At 41.4% G+C, this 24475-nt stretch overlaps 2 protein-coding genes and 1 long non-coding RNA gene across 3 annotated transcripts; 2 read left to right on the forward strand and 1 right to left on the reverse strand.

Moving 5' to 3' along the window:
• Positions 1-1572: 1572 nt before the first annotated feature.
• Positions 1573-6484, reverse strand: LOC119733644. Its single transcript, XM_038207047.1, has 9 exons — positions 6370-6484; positions 5635-5860; positions 3886-5259; positions 3492-3584; positions 3303-3395; positions 3114-3206; positions 2922-3017; positions 2459-2641; positions 1573-2091 (listed from the first exon to the last, which is right to left on the reverse strand). The coding sequence occupies exons 2-9, from the start codon at positions 5843-5845 to the stop codon at positions 1724-1726; spliced, it is 2511 nt and encodes an 836-aa protein (XP_038062975.1). The 5' UTR covers positions 5846-5860; positions 6370-6484; the 3' UTR covers positions 1573-1723.
• Positions 6485-15548: 9064 nt separating this feature from the next.
• LOC119733689 lies at positions 15549-18009 on the forward strand. Its single transcript, XM_038207078.1, has 3 exons — positions 15549-16034; positions 16268-17247; positions 17616-18009. Exons 1-3 carry the CDS (start codon positions 15549-15551, stop codon positions 18007-18009), a joined length of 1860 nt encoding a protein of 619 aa, XP_038063006.1.
• A 2144-nt stretch (positions 18010-20153) lies between these two features.
• On the forward strand, positions 20154-23081 carry LOC119733686. Its single transcript, XR_005271958.1, has 4 exons — positions 20154-20282; positions 21995-22199; positions 22493-22652; positions 22802-23081. It is a non-coding gene; the product is annotated as an uncharacterized LOC119733686 (long non-coding RNA).
• Positions 23082-24475: the final 1394 nt, after the last annotated feature.

Here is a 24475-nt window from a genome sequence, read left to right on the forward strand (position 1 = left end):
GAGATGTATGCGTGGCGGTGTAGGCCTATACCGCCACGTTCACGGGTCTATACTGCCACTGGACTAGGCCTAGGCTCCCTTAAAATGAATAAAAGAAAACTGTTTCCTAAAATCAAAATGAAACAACCTCCGCACATATTGTACTACAAAGTTTCAGCTGTCAATAAAAACGCAGTGGCTATCGTTACGGCAGCCGTAACGCATTTCCCATTTTCTATCGTTACGGCACTGCAATTGCGCAAGCGCAATGACATGTCAGATCGAACCACGAAGCCGACGCTTCCGGCCGGCCGTAACCCATTTCCCATTTTCTATAGTTACGGCACTGCGCAAGCGAGATGACATGAACGATCGAACCACGCGAAGCTGGCGATGTAGCCGGCCGGCATGATGATTTCTATATTGTCGACGGCAGTCTAGTTTTGCCACTCACTGCTCGAAAAAAAAATCCAAGATCTTCCAACGTTGAAATTCTAGGGAAAAAAATTGCCCAAGGAACCAAAAAGTCATTTTTTATGTAGACTTTTAAACCCACTTCCCAATATTTGTTGACTTTCTCGTGGTTTTTTTTTTTTGGGGGGGGGTGGGAATACCTTGACTTTGTGTCATGGCCCATTGACTTTGTGCACGAGGTCTAAGTGATGGCCGGATATGGTACTCTTTCTACATGTAATTCTAGTTTCATATGTAATGCATATTCTTTTTAACAAATTGACTCGGACTATCCACGAAAGCAAGAGCTCTAAACAATATTGTTAAATGTAGAATATTTATTTGTCAACAACACCGAAAATAACTCCAAAAAATCATTAATCATCCCTCACAGTCCTCGATCCATTAAATTAAATCAAAGTTTGCACATACCCTAGAGAGTTGAGGTCGTTAAAATAAACATAAAGGAAAATAAATGAGGTATTATTCGTCTGTACAGCATCTCGGGCATGAAACGGCATGGCAAGGTAAGTTTAGAAAACAGTCCTAAAATAATTATCATAATGTTGACATCAAAATATTTAACCAAATGATTTACGAGTCACTTGTCCAGGTATCTTGGGACATTGAGATAACACGGCAAGGTATAAGCAAGAAAAAAAAATGAATTGTTTAAATAAACAAATAAAAAACAAATGAACTATAATTGTAATACTTATCACTTGTGCAGAATTTTGCTTGTACATGTACATGAATATCAAAAAAACTATCCTTTGTTAAAATATGAAATAAAATTATATATTAACTAGTCCAGCATCTTAAGACTAATGACATGGCAAGGTCCATGTAGAATACAGTACCAAAAATTTAACTATAATTGTAATACTTATCACTTGTGCAGGATTTTGCTTGTACATGAATATCAAAAAAACTATCCTTTGTTAAAATATGAAATAAAATTATATATTAACTAGTCCAGCATCTTAAGACTAATGACATGGCAAGGTCCTTGTAGAATACAGTACCAAAAATTGCTTTGAAACAGTCATAAATTGAAAAACAACAACTACATGTATACACTTCGTACATGTACTTAAAAAACAGAAACACCTCCCCCAAAATAATTAGTAAATATAAAAATAAATGAAGAGAAAAAAAGGCATTTACTTGTCACTTGGTACTCACTTGGCAAGGTACTCAAACTGTCCGAAAATAAATGCATGTAATCCCCATTGGAATATACCAAAATCTGATAGAATTCCCAACTTCTTGAAATGGGACTGAATATTAATCATTCGTTACTGTTACACCCTCTACAGAACCAGTTTTTTTTTTTTGGTGGATCGTTCAGACCAATACACTTTATGTGGAACCACGATAGGCAAGCCTCACAACACACACTCGTTGATTTAGCCAGTTCGTCGTTGCATGTTGAGCATAACCACACACCCTTGGTTTTCAACACTTTCAACACTTGTGTGACTAAAATCCAAGCATCATACGAAAAGAACTTTCTTACAGTGTTTATTGCCACGTTTTCATCAAGGCACTCCATGGGCACTTTTTCTGGTATTGACTCCACTTCATTTTCCTGAATGATTCGCCCCCGAGAAATTGCCTCTTCTGCTACCTTCGTAACAACAAACCACTTCAGGATTACTGCAAAATAAAAAAAGCATTTTCTTTGTCAACTTTCAGGAAGCTGCCAAACAATCCTTCAAAATCCTCGGTAACATGTACATGTAAATGGCGTCTGCCCCAATCTTCTAACAATCATTGTTAATACAATATGACAATGCTGATGATATCCAAAAGCAGTGTGGCTGATTCTTTGAGTTACCTTGCTTGAGCTCATGGAACACAGAATACTGTAGTGCGTTTGTGTCCCGCTTTGGCCTTGTGATATGTGGGACACAGATGCACTAAATGTGTGGTGTTCCATGAGTGCAAACGCAAGAACAACTTTATCTTGGAACTAGCAAGCTCTACAAGAAGCTTCAGAGGGTTTAATAATACATGTACTTACTGCGTTGCTTGTCATTCGCAGATTTCAGCAGGAAGGGGACTGGTCTTTTCCTGTTTCCTGACACACTACGGCATGCTCTCTTGGCAGGCAATCCAATGCATGTCAGTCCAGCTCCTTTTGGCCGTCCGCGTTTTTTCATGGTTGGTGGAAATTTAAGCTGGCAATTCATTTGTGATGTGATATCTGTACCAGAGTAAAAATATGCATTTTACCAAGCTATCTTTTAAAAGCTATGGATTTAAAATCAACTGTATTATTATTTGGAGGGGGTTGTCTAATAAAGTTGAAATACATGTAGTAAAATATTAGTATGTCACATTTGTGACAGATGTTGAATTCACTCAGACAACTTACAAATAATAAGCAAATGCTTGCTCCTACATATTTTACTCCAAGTGAAGTTGTTGATGGCCAAACAATACTGCCATTAAGGGATGAACAAGTTTGTGACAACCACACTTACTGTTAAGAGGAAGAGAATCAGTGTTGAAGGGTTGCCCTTGACTGCTTGATGCCATCGGAGTGGGAGTCGGACAGGGAACACCATCCACTATGTCACCTTAAACAAAAACAGGAAAGGAAATACAGATCAGTAGAGGATCATTTGTTCAACCCTATACTTCTCCTACTTTCAATTTGTGACAACCACACTTACTGTTCACAGTCGGGGTATCAGTAGAGGGTTGCCCTTGACTGCTTGATGCCATCGGAGTGGGAGTCGGACAGGGAACACCATCCACTATGTCACCTTAAACAAAAACAGGAAAGGAAATACAGATCAGTAGAGGATCATTTGTTCAACCCTATACTTCTCCTACTTTCAATTTGTGACAACCACACTTACTGTTCACAGTCGGGGTATCAGTAGAGGGTTGCTCTTGACTGCTTGATGCCATCGGAGTGGGAGTCGGACAGGGAACACCATCCACTATGTCACCTTAAACAAAAACAGGAAAGGAAATACAGATCAGTAGAGGATCATTTGTTCAACCCTATACTTCTCCTACTTTCAATTTGTGACAACCACACTTACTGTTCACAGTCGGGGTATCAGTAGAGGGTTGCTCTTGACTGCTTGATGCCATCGGAGTGGGAGTCGGACAGGGAACACCATCCACTATGTCACCTTAATACCCAAAAGAAGGAAAAAGGTTTATCAGATCAGAAAAGATGACGTTATCTATCAAAATGCACTGTTACTTACCAACCAAGTGGTTTTAAAAAACACGGAAAGCAAGCTTTCGAAATGCTTCGCAAATTTGAGACAGTAAGTTATGAACAACAAACTCAGAGTGTGAATTTACAAAAACAGCTCCATTAAGAAATACCCTTTCGGTGGCTGTTTGTATGCAACATAATACTTTATAGAGCAATAAGTTGTTTTTCTGTGGGTTGAAATAGTTAAATCTCTAATATTGGGAACTTACCATCAATTTCTACGACATTTACTGTTTTCCGAGCTGAAAGGCATTTCTGCATATCCATCAGGACATCCATATTTCGCTTGAAATCTCTCATCCCGAACTGAGACATTATCTGGGCTATTGACTGGCAAACTGTGAATGCCTTCTTATATTTCTGTTGTTCGGAGAGTACTGCCTTGCGTTGAGAGTGATTTGCTGTGGAGTGTACTGTCACATCGCACTCATTCTGCTGCTCCTGGTGCTCTGATCTAGTATCATCCATGTACACACGGTGGTTTTTGTAGTAGTATGCTAGTGTCCACCTTTCTGGACAGAGAGAGGCATCATACACTGGAAGATCTTTGCTCAACCTCACAGCAAAGATATGGCGGCACGGAAGTTGCATTGAAGTGAAGAAGCTGCAGTGGCAGCTGTCAACTCCAACAACTTTTTCACCTAGTGAACTGATTTTCACTTTAGCAGATCGGTCATCGAGTGCACGCACAATGCGAATCTTTCTCATGAGGTCCAACTGTTGCTTTAAGTACCCATACGCATACGGAGTGAGCAACTTGCAATAGTCCATCTGGACAGAACTTTGGACCTGTGCAAAGTTGGGCACTTTAGCAATTGCGTCAACTGCATGGTGATTTCGCTCGATCTTTAGACTGCGGATGCACTTCATCAGGTCTTGGAAAAAGACGGTCATGTTGGAACCTCGTGTAACGACACTCTTAAGCTTTTGGTTCGTTGCTTCGAGCCTGTTGTTTGTCATGTTGAGGAAGTTGGAGTGCATGTTCTTGAAGCCTTCTACCCACTCAGACCTGATATTGTGCCAGTTGTCATTAAAGTAAGTTACAACAGACCTGGGACAATCTCGACACAACTGCTGGTACAAAGCATCATATTCAGACTCCGACTTGGCATAGGCCATCTTGTTAAGAACCTCCAGACTCATCTGTCGCTCTCCAACCGAAATTCCCAACTTCTCCGTCGAGACTTCACGCCGGAATGACCTTAGAGTATGGAATAAACATATCATGATGGTAGCATCAGGTAATTTATCCATGAGTACTTTCCGCTCTGTGAGGTCTTTGTCTGCCATCACTACCTTTACAGCACCTGCCTTGGTATTATGGTGTTTGAACTTGTCCATCATGAAGGCAATACTTTCCTGGTCTTCTTGAGCCAGCATCCACAAACACACCACCTCACTATCACCATTCCCATCTACAGACATGAGCACATACAACGGCATCCTCAAGTTGTTGAGTTTGTACGTTGCATCAATCAACAGCAACTCTGGGTAGGCTGCAAATGTCTTCTTCATTTCACCGGTCTGAAAGTAGATGCCTTGAACAGTGTCACTGTTGTCTGTGAGAAGCTCAATGGATGCACCTTATGATCAAATCAAAAATGATGTTACTATTACTTTACTACTTTGACTATGGACATGGGACAAACACATTACACAAGAGCAAATTTACGCATGCCAGAGTGGAGGTTTGAGAGGATGGATAGACGCTGAATTCATTTCTTTTCTTAGTGGCAGTGGGAGGATTTGATCATCACATGATTTCATGTTAATTATTCAATTTTTGGACCTTAATGCCATTAACATCCACAACAACTCAATGGTTGATTTTGATGGAATTGTATCAATGCATTATGTGAATTTTGCTGACTTGGACCAGTACTTAGAAAAAGACACTAGAAAGTTCAGGTCAGTTCACATTATGCTTCAAAACTACATTGGGTTTGCTTTTATGCTACCTTTCACTTTCCGCATCTCTTGTAGCAGTTCTTTGAAGTTGCTGCTGCCACTCTGAACCGATGATGCAAGATTGTGCAAATCCTTCAGACGGACTGGTTTCATGGATGACGTCATAATGTGATTTTGCAAAAGTTTTTTGTTGGCCTTCATTGTCAGCATCGTAGCAGTGCCGTTCGCTTCATCAGTAGTGAGCTTACGTTGCTTTGGCATGTGCACAAACACCTCCTAAAAATAAATTTGCAATACCGTTAGTAGGTTAGACTGATATTTTTATGGTTTACTTTTCCATAGTGCTCGCTGAGAAACCTTTGGTTAAACTGATTTTTTTTGGTACTTTTTATTTCCCTATTATTCCAAAATTAGAATTAACTGAATGATTACCAATAGCTGACCAATTTTTTGTCCAATGGGTTTTTAGAAAGCACATGGCTTTTGCGATTCTAGGAAATTAGAATTTTGAAAATTTATTTTTATTGGGTGCCACGCCAACAATGCACGGACAGTATATCTTTAAGTTATAGTGAAAAGGTTCAATGACCTGTACTCAGAAGCAACACAACCAAACATCTTTATTTTGATTTAGTTCACACTCAAATTCATTTATAAAATCATACTCCATAGAATCAGCACAATAGATATAATTACAACTACATATCCTACTTTTGAAAGGCATGTAATTGGAAGCACAATTTCGTTTGCCTAAATGTGCAACATGTAGCAGTTGATGGACTCACCTTGTTCAATTCGTGGTTGTGGGACCCACAAATTTCTGTCACACGAAGCTTTTTGCCATCCTATGTTGTCCGCACTTTGATGCTGAGTGGGCATCCTTTCACAAATGTTCTAGATTACAACAAAACAGGTTCAGGGAAATGCATTGTTGAGCTGGCATTCTTGAAAATCAGTTGTGTCTCTTTTGTGTCATAAAAGAACATTACTTATTCAACACTTTCCCTTTTTTAAAGACATTTGTCTTTCATTATTTTAAATGGACTCATTTATTTTGAAGATCATGCATTGTAATTTAAGCTTGAGCTTTCCCCCCGAAGATGGCGGCATCAAGCAGAGATGGGGGCATTTGTGTAGTTGAGGACACGTATACCCGCGTTCACCGTTTGTCAATGACATAATGTAATAATTGTAAATCTCGACTCTGGGTCCTCAGTTTCATTAAAAAATATTTTTTTCAAAATAAATGATGTATATTTGAAAAATCAAAAAAATGTTTTTCATTTCTTTGGTTTAGTGGGTGTTCTTATCAAACATACCGAACGGTTTTGAAAACGTTATAAAAGAGGCTCAGAAATGGAACTTTCAGAACCAAATTTTGAATTGGGCAACTAATAGTTCAATCCCAAAACTCAGATAACGAAGCTGATTTGCTGGACCCTCTGTGTTCCCCTCCACTGTCTTTATTTTTTTTTTTACGATATCCCCGTACGGTGCATCATTTTCCAGGAGGCGAGTCGGTCAGGGGGCGAGTCGGCTAGGAGGCGAGTTGGCAAGGGGGGGGGGGGGGGGGGGGGGGGGGGGAGTCGTCTAGGGGGCGAGTCGGCCAGGGGGTGAGCTTGTAAGGGGCGAGTCGGTCAGGGGGCGAGTCGGTAAGGGGCGAGTCGGCCAGGGGGCGAGTTGACCTGACACCCTGTGTACAACAAACCCTAGTATGATTGGACTGAAAAATTTTACGCAAATTCTAAGTGTATTCTAAGAAAATGTTTCTCACTGCTCAAATTGACTTTGATGACATGAAATTGCTATCTGGGGGCTTGTTAGTCAATACAGAGGAAAATTAGTGAACTTCGTATAATGGAAATCTTTCCCGAAAAGATAGTCAACGAGCCTACCTCTGATTTGGCCGAACACCCTTTGACCTCGACAAAGCTCTTCTGCCGCCATGCACGCACGCGAAGTCGACCTCGTAGTATTTCAAGGCGTCGCTGACGACTTTGTTAGGGGCCCTTTTTTTGGCCGATTTCACCGTGTGGGAGCTTCTTACATACAGGGAGGTATATGTGGCCTTTTCCCACTCTGATACTGACTGGGACAGTGCCTCAAAAGAGGCAAATTCTGCGCCCACAACGAGAGAATTCGCCATGTCTCTTGGGCACTCGTCCGACCTCGACCGAGACGCCAGAATCAGAGGCCTGTACATAAGCTACGTATTGCATGGCCGCCTGTCGTGCATATGCCCCGGCCGGCCGGGCGCGCACAGATCCACGGCCCCCCGCGACGCGCGACGCAGGAAGCGTCAGCTTCGTGGTTCGATCGGCCATGTCATCGCGCTTGCGCAGTTGCAGTGCCGTAACGATAGAAAATGGGAAATGCGTTACGGCTGCCGTAACAATAGCCACTGCGATAAAATACAATGCACATTATTAATTACATAAAAAATGACAATTCCTTACCTTAAACTGGGAGCATGGATAGGCGCCCTAGTCGAATCAAGTCTGATCTGTACCGTTGAACACTCGTCGTATACGTACGTACGTACGTACGTACGTGTACTATACTCGACTCGACTCATCTGCCGACGCGCGACGCGACGTCATCACAGTATGCACAGTACGCGTACGTACGTGTGTACACGGCCTGGCGCGGCCCGGGCGGCAATAAATGCAGAGCGACCGTTTCTGCACATGCAGATTTGGCGGTAAAATGACATTCGCATTGCATTTTGGGTATGGTTTAAAATTTCCGCATACATGTATTCCCCATGGGGCAGTGAACCGGTCATATTTGTCAACTGTTATGTCTACAATTTATTTGTAAAACTGATTGTTCCTCATTTCAAATATTGATGCACAGATTTACACAAAATATATACTTGTAAAATAATTTTGTTTGAGCCTACAAACATGAAGGGAGTGTCTGGAAATCTCCTTGGGTACCAGCTACAGGTAAAGCGACCCCTGAAACTAGAAGAGCAGGCACAAGAACGATTGTGATTGGTTGTGACAGCTTGTGATCTTCATTCTCATTGGCTAATTAGGACGATAGCTCTTCTGGTTCCAGTACCATAGACTTGACCGTTATGTTATATGCCCCATAAACATAATTGTTTTGAATATTCACGCCCTGTTCAAGTTGAATATGTTTAAAATCTAAAATTAACAGTCATTCGTGCTCCTGATTAATTTTGTGTGTGTGTAATGATTAACATTAGCTGTCTACCCTTTTAGAACATCATTAAAGTTTAATTACAAACAAAAAAATAAACATTGTTAAACACTGCACTCTCAAAACTGTGTTCAGCAATTATACACAATCATCTTATCATTTTTTGAAACATGTTTTGAAGCTAAACATTGTGCGTTCAATTCCTATAAACATCAATGTTCAAATCGATCCATACTTACTATAAACATGTTCAGTATTTAAACATGTTTGATAGCAAGAAAGTGTTTAGAAAAGTGTTTAATTGCTAGACACTGTTTATGCATTATGCGTTGGTTTAAACACATGTGTTTAACCAACGCAACTTTCTCATAACGTAAACATCCAAAGTGTTTAATTTTCAATAATGTTTAGATTATGACTTTTGTGTTCAATTCCTAAACATCGATGTTCAATTGTTAAACACTATCCCTCTTACTCTAAACATGTTTAGGTATTTAAACATGTGGCAAAGTGAAAGCAGGATCGTTTTTAGAAAAGTGTTTAATTGCTAAACACTGTTCATACATTGTGTGTTTAGACCAACGCCGTATAACGTAAACATCCAAGTGTTTAAACGTAAACATCCAAGTGTTTAAATTTGCGTTTATAACGTAAACATCCGAGTGTTTAAATTTTCAACAGTGTTTAGATTATGTGTTCAATTCCTAAACATCAATGTTTAATTGTTAAACACTATCCCTCCTATACTCTAGACATGTTTAGTATTTAAACATATCGCAAAGTGAAAGCAGGAAAGTGTTAGAAAAGTGTTTAATTGCTAAACACTGTTTATGCATTGTGTGTTTAGACCAACGCCTATAAACACTTTGCGTTTATAAGGTAAACATCCAAGTGTTTAATTTTTCAAAAGTGTTTAGATTATAAACGCGTCATGTGTTCACCGGTTTTACAGTGTAGTTGGTAAACAATAGGGCATAGATTCAGGTCTTACCTGAGTCATCTTTGAATAGTATTTTAATGGTTGATCAATTGTTCTGAGCATCCAGTGGAGATAAATGTCATTTATGAATAATAACCATCCTTTGCAAAAACATTCTGAATCATCTCATTGGGAGGCAGTAGCTTAACTGAGGGAGGGGGATCGAGAACCCCTCCCCTGGAGGGCAAGTGTCACTAACACTCCCCTGATGCCCCCTCCCCCAATTTTGGAATAAAGTTTTCAATGATGCATATAAAACACTATAAATTCACCTCTGAGTGCCCTCCCCTGTGAAAGGGACTCTGAGGAATTCACCACTACTAACAGTACACATGAATATAGGCAATGTATAGAAGTTGCTTGATTTTGATTCTTTTTTATTAAATGTTTTGCATATTTATGGATTTTGTCTGTGTTTAATTCACAAAAAGGAAAAGAGCCCATACAGAGAGACATTATGTTTATACATAGTTGTAAAATATGTTTTTACATAGTTGTAAAAAGAAAAAAAGATGTGTTGATGTATTAAAACTTGCTGAAAATCTTTCCCCAAACAAATGAGATGATCTGGATTCTACACAACAATGGAGCAGATCTAGTCGACAACATTGACAATATTGACAACACAACAATCATTTTGAAAGGAGAGTCGCCATGTCCATCTCTACCAAAAGATTTGATAGACCTCAACTATTCTGTACTCTTTCTTTTATGTTTACTGTACTTGAACTTGAACATCATGTTAATGAGCTAGATTTTAATGTGAACAAAGAAAACTGGCAGGAGTTGGACTTGAAACTTTGACCTCCGGAACACCAAACCGGCGCTCTACCAACTGAGCTATCTCGCCCTTAGTTGGCAGTCTCCAAATCTGTCAGCAACTCTGTTGAGGGGGTTGCAAGTCAGAAATCATAAACCCACAATGACAAATAGCCAGAGATCACACCATAACTTTACAATACAACCTGGAAAGTGGCATTGTGGGGATCACCCAATGAGGATACAACTTTTTACATAAAAATAATTGAATTAGATAATAACCTAGTCAGTTTCCCTCGTGGTCTGTTTGATGATGAGCTAGCTTTTAAATGTTTAGTAAAATTGACTTACTAAGGTCAAGATGCATCTGATAAAGTATAGAATAAGTCTTAATAGGTGTTATTTTCAGTTACAAAGTTTAAACCTCCAAACCTTTGAATTATAAACTTTACTCGGGTTCAAATCCCGCTTCAGTCAAATTTTCTTTGCTAATCAATTATAAAAAAAGTGTTAGGAATGATAAGTAACTCGCTAGGTATAAATGGAAATGATTTGAAATGAGCAAGGAAAATTTGACTGAACTGATCATTTGTCATTATCATTTGTAATTCATTTATATATAAACGCCTTCGAGAGATTCTTTATTCATATTGGTCGACAACGCGTCAAGTGACTGTGTATTAACATTTGATAATATCCCGCTCAGATGTGACAATGCCCGCTGCGTAAGAAAATTGCCCCAAAACATTGATTTTTTAATGGTCATGCCATAAAAGTATGAACATTTTTTTTTTCACTAAAGAAACTTTGTGGTCTCTCGAAAGTGCATGGGTTTTGAAGTTCAGGGAAATTTGGGGTACTTCTATGACATGCCAATAACCAATCGACATTGTGACGAGCGGTTCTTAACAACAGTAGACGGGCCTACCCCGCCGTGTCCTCCGCATTCCAGTAGGCCTACACTAGCGCTATAGCATGGGGAGTTCCCAATTGTGACCCAACGATATGTTACCTTGTCATGCTCGCGCTCACGGTCGGCACAATATCATTTTGTGGGTTGTACATTCAATAAAAAGCATGGTGTAATCATCAACACAACCCAAGTTTTGGCTACTTCATCCAAATAATTTTGAATAAGTAAAGTTTAGATTCCAAAATATCGCTTCAGTAGTAAGTAGTTTGGGTAACTACATGTACCTCGTTAAGGCGACACCAATTTGTCGCCCTAATGAGGTGTGTAACCGTAACCCACCAAATTCTCCAAAACTTTGTCGCCCTTTTGCTGTATTCTTTAATTTACAGTACCTGAAGTCAAGGGTGTATTTGCCAGGCATGCCCATATCCATGTAATATGACTACTTTGTAATATGACTACTTTCTGACTCTCCTTACAGATGCTTATGCATGATTTTGTGTAAATTAGTTGTGATTGATACCCCACTACTTTAAACAGTTTCAATTTCCATATTTTTGTCGTTAAGGTAAGTTTTGGCATTTTGCAGTACCTGAATTCAGTTGAAAAATCATGGCTTACCTTCACATTCATGTACATTGAATATTTTGAAAATATGTTGGAGGGGGTATAGCGTATCTGAGGCATTAAAGCACGGATATTCCGCTGGTGCAAATCCATCAGTTGTCAATTTTAGATCAGTTAAACAAAGGGACAATTGTAGCCACAGTAGTGTTTTGGTGATTATGTATAGTGCGCGACCTGTGTAAATTAGATTGACCTCTAAGGGGACAAAGGACATATTATGGGATAGCAGCATGGTTAAGAACGGAGACTAATAAAACGCTCTGGAGACAAGATTCGTTTTGTATTCAATTCGTCTTCATTGAGTTTAATCAGCCTTCATTAATACTACAGCCACATTCTCTTTTTTTTTTTCTTTTTTTTTTTAATCTTGTGCTTTTGTTTGATATTTTTATGTTTGCTTTAAAACTCACTAGAGCTAGGTGTTGACATTTGATATGTTGTTCCCTATGACATGGAAGAGGGTTGGGGATGGACAGGGTATTATTTCAAAAGCTTCGTCTATTTATCACATTCAACAAGAAATTTTGTTGGCAGCTTGTCATCACAGTAGATATTTGTAACTAGTGTCTTTCATTTCTTTTCAGATGTGATGAATCTCGTCAGGCACAATACCATCATATTAGCACTGTGGTTGATCGATTCATTGTCGGTCTACAAAAACAACCACTACATATTTATTAAATGAATAAAGGTATGAATTTACCTAGGAATGAAATGTAAATACTCGGTCACAACCTGGGTTTAGAAATGCATTGTAATTAAGAGAACAGAAATGTGATGAAGTAGCTTTAAACAAGTTTGTATAAAAGTGGGTGAGGGCCTGGTTGGCGATAATTACAGGGCCAAAAACGAGATCATTACATGTATAAGGCCCCATAATCACAATAGGTCAACACATTTTAATGTGCTGGTAATGAAGCTGCCAGCATTGGCAACTCATTGGTAGAAGCTGGGTTCGATAAATTTCAGTTAAATTCAGACATTTATAAATAGAAATCACATGCAACTATATCTTTTCGTCATCATGTGCAAATTTTAAAAATCTATTTCATAATATACACAAACGTTGGCACCTCTTGCCAACATTTCCCAACGCGATACCAACACACTACCAATGCACAGACAACGTGGAACACAATAGACAACACATAGAAATGGTGAACAATGCATTTGCCTATTTTGATACGGTGCCTTAGCAACCAGACCCCCAGCCAGTTTGAAACGAACTTGTTTAAACATATATTTTAGAGGATGCTTTACAATCAGAGGATGCTCTGCGGACAAAGAGTGCTCGGCAGCCAGACGATGCTCAGCAGACAAGGGGGGCTCGACAGCCAGAGGATGCTCAGCAGACAAGGGGTGCTCGGCAGCCAGACGATGCTCAGCAGACAAGGGGGGCTCGACAGCCACAAGATGCTCAGCAGACAAGGGGTGCTAGGCAGCTAGAGGATGCTCAGCAGACAAAGAGTGCTCGGCACACACAGGATGCTCAGCGGACAAAGGGTGCTCGGCACACACAGGATGCTCGACAGCTGTGGGCAGAGTACTCACGACATCATTATGGGTACGATGAGCCCCATACATGTCCATGATATGCAAGTTGATTAGGTTCCTTATATCTACTAGAGTTGCTGACTTTTTGGGTTTTTTTACAGTGCGAATTGACTTTCAGAGAAATGAATCGGCAACAAAGATATCACATGGAAGATAAAAAGTAGCTTTGGAAACTTATCAGACTATCCTTCAGTGCACAAATAATATAAATGTCACTTGCAGGTCCAAGGTGCATTCATCCCACTACCACACTATGTAAATTGTAAACCTCTTCTCACAACTATCAATTTGTGTTTTTTCGTAATGATCCTTGAATTCTCACAAGTAACAGCTTCACATTTTACTCATAATTGACAACTCACAAGTAACAGCTTCACATTTTACTCATAATTGACAACTTTCCCACTTCCCGTTTTCCTATAGTCTTGTTTAAACTTTCCTAAAGGAAAGTCCAGTGCAAACACGGCTTGTCAGTGCAAACACGGCTTGTTAATAAACCCCATAATATGCCAGAAGCTCTGTTTGTACTGTGTTTGTACAAATTTAATTTTTTATAGTTGTTCATGACCCATACGTATGAATTATGGTTCTTATTTTTGGATACCAATTAATATCTAGATTAGCAGTAGCCGAGTCAAATGCTCAATTTTTATCCTTTTGAAATAACAAAAAAACAGTAACTAGAAATGTGTGTGTTTGTCTTTGGACAGAACACAAGGCTTTTCCGTTTCCTCTTCTTTAAAACAAAAGAAAAAAATACGTTATTGTGGGATGTACTTGTATGGCGATGCTAAGTTTATCAGATCTGAGATTCGTTATGTTTTATGTTGGTAGGCCTTCATACCTGCATACATGTACATGTATGTGCAGCGACATTTATTCGCTCACACAACGAACGCACTTGTAGTCGACCAAGTCTAAAAATTTCAGCCACAGTTATAATTTTCAAAACCAATCAACCAGCGGTCGCCACAGGCATAGAAAATACGCTATCCATCATCCGCAATGCAGCTTCAGTCATTCGACTGATTAATGCAAACTGCTGCTGGCACTTATGCCCGTGATTGCAATCCAGCAGTCGCATGGACAAGGAACACACCCTCACCCCATGAGTCCAGCGCAGAGAATGGCACCAAGTACCGGCAAGGCTGGGTTAAGGCAGTAAAAAGAAGAAACGAATTTGTTATTTTTTTTGGGGGGGGGGGGCGTAATTACACTTTTTTAGTGGCGGATCCGTAATCCAAGTTATCAACAAAAACCATGGTTTGAGTTGGCCTGAGCAATGATAAAAAAAAATGTTACTGTTAGCAAAAACATTTATAGGGCAACTGACAATGAAATTCGGCCAACGACATTTTAGACATCCCTGCCTGTGTAGTATTAATTAATCCAAGTTTGTCACCTAAGGCGGTCCATACTGATCTACAAGGAAGGCCAAAGGTCACCCCTCAGTCAGAAGTCATGACAGCCACAAACCAGTGTGATTCTCTCTCTCAATATCTAAATTTTGGCTCTCGGATCTTACAATATTGGCGACGAGCACATTATCTTTCGCAACGCCGAGGAACCCAGCAACACCGTAAAGTTGGTTTTGATCGCCGATTTCGAGAACAAAACTGTGCATTTCCGCGTGGAAAATCAGAGTGAGTGAAACGTTTTCGTACACACATACCGCACGTGTACATGTACTGTGGCATTGGCTTTACACACAACGCATCGTGTACGTGTAGTACTCGTTGCCGCGCCGGACATTGTTTATCGTACGCATCATCGCCGAACCTTTGTAATCAAAATGTCCGCTACAAACCCGCCGTCCTTTCAAGCCTTCCAACCTCATGTAAAGCCTTCCACTGCCGGCGTACGGTGGCGGAAATATGTCAACAGGCTGGACATCTGTTTGTTGCATTTAAAGTAACTGATGACAGACAACAGCGGGCATTACTTCTGCACTACGCCCTGAAGTAATGGACATCTTTGAGATATTGTCTGAAACCGGATCAACCTATGAATCCGGCAAAGATGCACTCACCAAGTACTTTGAGCCTCGTAAGAACATCGAATATGAGCGATTTGTCTTTCGTGAGGCCAAACAGTTGCACAATGAAACTGTCGCAGACTATGCAACCCGCCTCCAACAGCTAGCCAGAAACTGTGAGTTCCACGACAAGGACACTGAAGTGAAATCTCAGATTATCCATGGCTGTAAATCGTCAAAGTTGAGACGCCATGCCCTCCGTGAATCTGAGCTAATCCTCGTAAAGCTTCTAACGACTGCTAGAACTTACGATCTGTCTGAGGTGCAAGCCAATGGCATGGAACAACACACACAACCAAGCCGCGACTCAACCAACCGCGTGACTACTACAAAGTCCCACACGCGAAATCGCGAGTCGATCAAAGGTCCACATGCCCTAAACCCAGACACTCTGTACCCTGTCGGAACTGCGGAGGTACATTTTCCTTACAAGCAAACAATGCCCAGCCAAAGGTGTGACATGCCACTTGTGTGGTAAACTCAATCACTTCGCCAAACATTGTCTCAGTCGCGGAATGTCACACAAGCCACAGTACAACAAAGCAAAAGTGCACGCCGTTGACGACTATGACTATGTGTTCGGGGTGTCATCAACACCGAACTCCAAACACCCAGTTGTCACCATAACTGTCGACCAAACAACGCCAGAGATTGCGGGCACATTCAAAAACCGCCGTTGCCTACGAAACCTCGCACGTGAACTCCACGTTCTTTGTCACCAAAACAACTAAGGACACACTGATCAGCTTCATTCACGTGATCATTCACGTGGCGTACAATCTTCAACCCGATGATCCCCCAAAGCTTGCAGACAAGCTTATGAACCAGTACGCAGACCGTTTTACAGGCATCGGCATGTTGAAGAACATTCAATGCAAGCTGCACGAGGACAAGACAGTCCAACTAATCGCCCTGCCTCATTGCCGTATCCCCTATCATGTCAGGAAGAAAGTCGAGAACGAACTGGAAAAACTGCTTTGCCTTGACATCATTGCGCAAGTACGCAATGAGCCTACCTCATGGGTTCCACCCATCCACGTGGTCGAAAAGCCTCATCGACCAGGTGAGATTCGCATGTGCGTGGATATGCGAAATGTGAACACCGCCATCAAGCGCGAGCGTCACATTACACCGACCATCGACGTTATCCTTGCCCAAGTCAACGGATCCACCGTCTTCAGTAAATTTGACGTAAATGCGGGTTACCATCAAGTAGAGCTAGCCCCCGAGTCTCGCCATCTGACCGTGTTTTCAACACACAAAGGCCTGTTCTGTTACAAGCGTTTAAACTTCGGTGTTTGCTCTGCAGCCGAAGTTTTCCAGGATGCCATCTCCTCCGCGCTCCGCGGCCTCGCAGGCACACTCAACATCAGCGACGACATCTTAGTGTTTGGCCGCACACAACAGGAACGCGACGCACGCCTCGCAGCATGTCTGCAACGCCTTCGCGAATGTAACCCGACTCTGAACAAGGACAAGTGTCGCTTCGGCAAATCACGCGTTGAATACTCTGGACATGTATTCAGCTCCACTGGCATCTCCCCCGACAAGAAGAAAGTAGATGCAATCCAAAATGTGTCTGAACCTACCAACGCAAGTGAAGTACGCAGCTTCCTCGGAATGATCACGTACTGTAGCCAGTTCATGCCTGACCTTGCCACGGTTTCCGCACCCTTGCGCGAGTTGACAAAGAAAGACACACCCTAGCAATGGGGACCCGAACACCAGCAAGCACTCCGCCAAATCCGCGAACGAGTAGCACATTGCTGTACAATGGCATACTACGATCCCAGCAAGAAAACTGAACTAGTAGTTATGCCAGCCCAGTTCGCCTATCTGGTATCCTCGCCCAACGCAATGACAAGGACGAACTGTTGATCGTTGCTCTCGCGAGCAGATCACTGACGCCAGTCTAACAGAGATATTCCCAAACGGAACGTGAGGCCCTAGCTATCACATGGGCGATACTTCACTTCCACCTGTATCTCTATGGCAGCAACTTCATCGTCATCACGGATCACAAACCGTTGGTCCCACTGTTTAACAACCCGCACAGTAACGCACCAACCCGCATTGAACGCTGGTTGCTAAAGTTGCAAGAGTACAACTTCACCGTCGAGTATCAGCAGGAAAAGTTGAACCCTGCAGACTATATGTCGCGACACCCCCACGAACAACCGCGAACCACCAGCAGAAAACAACGCCTTGCGGAAGAACACGTCAACTTTATATCCGCAAACGCTGTACCCGAGTTTGTCACTTTCGACACAATCCGCACCGCCACTCGAAAAGACCCAGTTTTTCAATCAGCCATTGACGCGCTCACCACTCATAGCTGGGACACGCTCCTGAAGAACCCCCACAGCCAACAGACTCTTGCCACACTCTAGAGCCTACACAAGGTACGCGGTGAACTCACAGCCACAACCGATTGCGATCTGCTGCTCCGTGGAAACCGCATCGTAATTCCACAGGCACTCGCACAACGCATCGTCGACATTGCCAATGAGGGACACCAAAGCATGACAAAGACTAAACAGTTACTTCGCGAGAAAGTTTGGTTTCCCAGCATGGACACCCTCGTCGAAAAACAATTCGCGACTGCTTTACATGCCAGCTGACAACGCCTGACGACACCAGGACTCCGCTTAACATGATCTCCCAACAGGAGAACATCTCCTAGTAGTCATCGACGACTACAGTAGCTTCCCTGAAATCGAAATCGTGTTTTCCACCTCATCGCGTACGGTGATTCCCAAACTCGATCTTTGCCACATTCGGCATACCGAAGGTCGTCCGCACTGACAACGGACCACCATTTAACAGTGCAGAGTTTCACCCTTCGCAGACTACCTTGGGTTCCATCATCGGAAAGTGACCCCACGTGGGCCCCGCGCCAATGGGGAGGTGGAACGCTTCGTGAAAACAGTAAAAAATACCTCTCGCACCACAATCGCCGATGAAATGCCATGGAAGCAAGGTCTGTACAAGTTCTTGCGAAACTACCGTGCAACACCCCATGCTACTACAGGAGTTGCACTTGCTACACTCCTCTTTGGCAGGCTACTCCGCACCCGTCTCCCTGAAACCCCACATAAGTCCCAGGCTAAAGACGTACGATCCCAAGACGCACGCAAAAACCCAGCTAACACATAACGTTTTCATAACGTTCCTGGAAAGTTACCTTCGGTAACGTTCTGTAAAAACGTCCCCTAAACGTTACGCAGACGTTTGAAAGAAACGTTACATTGTAACAATTGTAACACGTTCTGTAACAACGTCCGCTGAACGTTATGCAGACGTTTGAAGGAAACGTTTCATTGTAACAATTGTAACACGTTCTCTAAAACGTCATTTGAACGTTATGCAGACGTTTCAAAGAAACGTTTTATTATAACAATTGTAACACGTTCTCTAAAAACGTCATCTGAACGTTTTGCAGACGTAAGAAAGAAACATTACATTGTAACATTTGTGACACGTTCTGTAAAAACGTCAGCTGAACGTTTTTCGGACGTTTGAAAGAAACGTTACATCGTAACAATTAGAACACGTTATTTAAAAACGTCACCTGAACATTATGCAGACGTTAGAAACAAATGTTGCATTGTACCATTCAAACAATGTTATCAACAACGTCTGAATATTGTTTTACGGATGTCTAAATGTAACGTTTTACTGTAACGTTCTGATAACGTTCCAAAAACGTTGATATCGACATAAGACACAGTATACAAATATTGAGTGGCTCAGCGTGGAATGGGAGGAATATTATCGCAAGGTAAAATCTGGACTTTTCCATTTCACGAGGCGAAGCCGAGTGAAATGGAAAAGTCCAGATTTTACCGAGCGATAATATTCCTCCCATTTCACAATTTAAAGCCACTCAATATTTGTTTTATATAACTGACATATAGATCCTTGTCATTTGATATATTTGAACTTTTATTTCAATACAAACCTGGAGGAAAATGTATTTGTCTCTTCCAAACCACCCCTTCGCGAAAATGTTTGAACCCAACGCTGTAGCGCTGGCTCTTTGGAACAATACGCGCTACGCGCAACGCTGAACGCGCACACCAGCATGCATTTGCACACAAATACCGCGTCATGATCCTAACTGTTGAATAGTATTTCCCATTCCCCATGGGCGGATAGTACTTTTTGAGCCGTGGCATGAATGGGAGCAATAACGAATGCCACGTGATGTGAGTGCCACCAATCAAATGACTAGGATCTGTATGTCAGTTATATAAAATCATTTATTTCACAATTTCAACGGCCATCTTGTTTCAAAACTCCAAATCATCAAGACGCCAAAATTTAACAAGACGGCCGTTCAACTCATCAGTATCGTAGTATTTTTAAGTCAGTGTCGAATGTACTAGAAACATGGTCCCGCGCTCGCATCGTGTCACCGCGTACCAGCTAGCTGCGATGGTTCCCACACACACTCATCGCCATCGCGATGTAATGGAGTGCTCTACCCGGTACCCGACATACAAATGTACTGTTGGAGAACCAGCTGAGACGACGTTGCACATTATATGCATGCAAGAAGCGCGGTGAATTAAATTGTGAAAGTGGATTGTTCGATTGTGATGCGTTGTCTGATAATTATCTTGTCATATCAAACACATCCTTTCAGCGCCTTCACAACAAAGTAAGTAATCTAAAGCAAGATTGTTTATACCACATGTAGGACTTTTTATTTTTACATTCCACGGGCTTCTTATAACAGCTTTCTCAGTCATGAAATTCAGGTACATGTAGGTCAGTATTAAACTCGGCATAGGCTAAACGTGCACAACGTGCCGAATATACATGCTGGTTAAATTTCATGGATTTTTCAACCACAAAAAACAATTGTGAGTATCATTGAAGCCCCATTACTTCGTCTTTGATACGTGTGGAAGCCAGTACATGATTTGAAAGGTATTTTGGCAAGTATTTTGCGTGATTTTTTCCCAACATTATGAGTAGGCCTAGCTAGGCGAGTAACTCCAGCTGACATGTTCCATATTCATTCACATGTAACGCTGGAGGAATAACCTGTTCGTTAGAATGTGGTAGCAAGAGACCCTAAAAAAAGGCCTCACCAAAATTGTCCAAATTTCACCTCTTTTATCTAGCTGGAGTTACCCTGCCCTAAATTTTTTCATTGGGTTGTCATTTAGGGCTGGAGCTAATTTTTCACGTAACCCAGCAGCGTAGGCAGGTCCTAAAAAAAATTGTGAAAAATTTTGGAAAATGTTCAATTTTGTCCCCATTACACACTAATTGCAACTGCAACTCACCCCAAACGTGCCTGGAATAACCATTACACAGGTACTTGAAGTAAAAAACGATCCACGATGAAGATTCAGCCTACAATTGCAGTGAAAAAAGGAGGAATAACCGCTAACCTGACAACCTTGCAGGCATGGCCAGGACCGCAATTGGTTTGTGCACAAAAAAAATTGTGTACAATGAATGGCGGTCGATTACCAGGCACAGCGCGCTGTCAACTAGTCGTTTTTGCCGGCTGCGCTGGCTGTTGGCGCATGAGGTCACGCGGAAGCGTAACACCCAATGACTGTTTCATGCACTAATATGAGGTTTACCACTCGCATCACAGCTGCGGTACTGGAACCGCAACCAATAGTGCATGAAACAGTGTTTTTTGGGGGGACCTGCCTACGCTGCTGGGTTACGTGAAAAACTAGCTCCAGCCCTAAATGACAACCCAATGAAAAAATTTAGGGCTGGGTAACTCCAGCTATCTTTTATCCCACCCCAGAGTTCATTTACATACCTCATACATTCAGCAGTCATTTACGAAGCCTAATCATGCTAATGATCGACTTGAAACAGACCACAAAAAAGAGTGAAAAATCTTGACGATTTCGGTGGCTTGTCCGTAAAAAATATGCCAGTTCCAACGGGTGTCTTCCATTTTGTTTTACTAATTATGTAAATGTTTGCATCACGTGATGACATAAAAAAAATCTGCGCGCGCGATATATGTGGGTACCACACCACTTTCAGGCGCTGCAAGTGAGTTCAATTTTCGTCTGGTGCGTTGTCGCGGAAAGCAAGACAACGAGAATGCCCTCCACGGCAATGCACCAGACGAAAATTGAACTCACTTGCGGCGCCTGAAAGCGGTGTGGTACCCACATACATCGCGGGCGCAGATTTTCTTTGATGTCATCATGTGATGCATACATTTACACAATTAGTAAAACAAAATGGAAGACAGCCGTTGGAACTGGCGTTTTTTACGGACAAGCCACCGAAATCGTCAAGATTTTTCATTTTTTTTGGTGGTCTGACTGAAGTGCAACTATTAATAGTTGTTAAGCTTTCACAACAACCTTTGCTTTAATGTTTTAGATCAGAGCCTTCATGTCAAATTAGACATGATTTTGGACAACCAAAAAGAGGAGTTGTGCCTCTTGAGGAAAGTGGCCAGGCTCCGAGCTCCTGATGATGAGGACATCGAAGAATTTACTCCAAAACCTCTGGAAACTGTCGCAGAACTGGAGGACCTATGTGAAAAGCTGAATTCTCCTGAAGAGGCCAACTTCAAAAACAGATGGTAAATTGCTGTCTTGTAAATTCATGTATTTTTCTTAAAATCAGAGGGCCTCCGGGAGCAGTTGATATATGACCGAGGGACATTTGTTTTATAGGTATTTGCTGATGTTTGTTACTTACGAACCCTGAGGAAGAGACACAAGGACATGTTAAGCTGCTGTCCGCAACTAAAAAATCAAACTTAAGCATGACTGATGTGAATAGTTTTGGTAGTTCACTCCACCGGCTGTGTCACTCACACTTGTAGCATGTATTTACGCCACACAATTGTCTCATTGTATATTTTTCCTTCAGATTCGTCACTTTACTTCCATGGGAGGCTACAACCTTGGCGAGAGTGTCCGCCACATGCTACGCAGGCTAGGGACAAATATGCTGTGGTCCCTTTACAGCTACAAGGGACGAAAGGGGAAAAGAGCTCTGAGCGATCTTCAAATCTCCCGGGTGTTAATCAGTAAGCTGCGTTTATTTGATTTCCTTGAAATGACATGTAAATTCATTCATTTTTTTTCAAGAAAGAATTTTTTTTATAAAGTTCATATATCAGATGCCAGTTATTGAAAATTATTAAAATGTTGACATCTTCTTCAACCGTTCTTGTAGAAGCCTGTCTGAGTGCCCACCCAAAAAGCCGAGTCTTGGAAATTGAAGAAACCATCCAAGAGACTCTCAAGTACTGCCCAAACCGAAAGGGTGGGGCAAAGTACAAGGTACGTTTCTCTTGTTGCATTTTCAGTTTTCACACGCATAAAGTCTAGTCTTGTCAAAACACAAATATTAAGTGACTCCGAGTGAAGGGAGGAATATTATTGAAAGGCAAAATCTGTACTTCTCCATTTCCTTAGGCGAAGCGGAGTGAACTGGGAAAAGAAAATCCAGATTTTACCGAGCGGTAATATTCCTCCCATTTCACAATTTAAAGGCGATCAATGTTTGTTTTATATTATTGACATTTAGATCCTTGTCATTTGATATATTAGAAATCTCATTTCAACATGAAATTGGTAAAACAAATGTCTTTCTGTCTTCCAAACCATCCCTTCATGAAAATGTTTGAACCCAGCTACTGTCGCGCTGGCTCTTTAGGACAATACATGCTACGTGCATTGATGAACGCGCACACCAGCATGCATTTGCACTAATACCGCGGCATGGAACAAAGATGATCCTATAACTGTCAAATAGTATTTCCCATTCCCCATGGGCGAATGGGAATTTTTGAGCCCCGGAGGGAATGGGAGTAATTAACGAATATCACGTGATGTGAGTTCCACCAAGCAAATGACAAGGATATGTATGTCAGGATATATAATACAACTTAATCAGCTCTACAGTGCCAGTTTATTGTGTATTTACGAGAGTCGACTGTGCACATTGGAATTTGGTTGATAATACTTTAGCTTGAAAACAAAAACTATCCTGACAGTCAATAAAACGTGTTCACTTTTTGGCATGTCCATTGTTTTGTATTGTTCTTCTGTTGGTCAAATACATGTACATGTACACGTATAACATATACATGTAGAACACTTGAATATTGTCTACTTTGATTTCATGAAACGTATTACTTCAACCAGATATGATGCATTTGAAACACTGCGAAAAAAAAACCGGACTGTACTTTTCATTGACCGCAACTGGCTACAAGTACCTCCCCCCCCCCTACAAATTTAGACAAGAGCTGCTGGTAGGGAAAATTTCAACTTGCTGCATTGTGCACGGGCAAAGACTAACTGGCGGCATGTTGTCACCGAGTCCAACGCCAAACATGTATGAACCTATGCACACACTAGGAAAGGGACGTTGTTACTATGTAAAAAAAAATGCAATCTTTTGTTCCTGCAAGAAGCGGATTGGGTAAAAAATTATTATAAGTTTCCAAAAATGTCAGGTTTTCTTTTGGTGTCTGTTTTTTGTTGTATTTATTCTGATGTTTGAAAAGTTCATTTATCTTTTAACTTCACAGAATCCTGAGGCCAACACGATCGCAACACCAGATGAGGCCACCACCGACCTTGATGACTAGCCCAACTGAAAATGATTGGTAACAACACCCCCCCCCAAAAAAAAAAAAAATAGATAAAAGATTAGAATATATTTGAGCTTCCAAACCTGAAACAATCTTGCCAAAAAGTGTTCATGTATATGTTAAGTGTGCTAATCTACTTCTTCCTCAATAAGTACATAATAGCACATAAAAGATGGTGCTACATTATTTACTCTAATACTTGGAAGAATTAGGATATATTTGGGCTTTCAAACTTAAACCAACTTGCC

The sequence above is a fragment of the Patiria miniata genome, unplaced genomic scaffold, assembly GCF_015706575.1.
Source record: "Patiria miniata isolate m_02_andy unplaced genomic scaffold, ASM1570657v1 HiC_scaffold_26, whole genome shotgun sequence".
Classification (NCBI taxonomy): Eukaryota; Metazoa; Echinodermata; class Asteroidea; order Valvatida; family Asterinidae; genus Patiria; species Patiria miniata.

What these genes read in the sequence shown, in the direction of transcription:
- LOC119733644 (XM_038207047.1), bottom strand. Translation starts at nt 5,845, where the DNA reads ATGCCAAAGCAACGTAAGCTCACTACTGATGAAGCGAACGGCACTGCT. An exon ending in AAATGTCGTAGAAATTGATG is followed by an intron (nt 3,585 to 3,885) that starts GTAAGTTCCCAA and finishes TTGGGTATTAAG; the next exon opens with GTGACATAGTGGATGGTGTT. An exon ending in TGATACCCCGACTGTGAACA is followed by an intron (nt 3,207 to 3,302) that starts GTAAGTGTGGTT and finishes TTTTTGTTTAAG; the next exon opens with GTGACATAGTGGATGGTGTT.
- LOC119733689 (XM_038207078.1), top strand. Translation starts at nt 15,549, where the DNA reads ATGGACATCTTTGAGATATTGTCTGAAACCGGATCAACCTATGAATCC. An exon ending in ACCCTGTCGGAACTGCGGAG is followed by an intron (nt 16,035 to 16,267) that starts GTACATTTTCCT and finishes AAACAACGCCAG; the next exon opens with AGATTGCGGGCACATTCAAA. An exon ending in AGCTTCCTCGGAATGATCAC is followed by an intron (nt 17,248 to 17,615) that starts GTACTGTAGCCA and finishes TCTCTATGGCAG; the next exon opens with CAACTTCATCGTCATCACGG.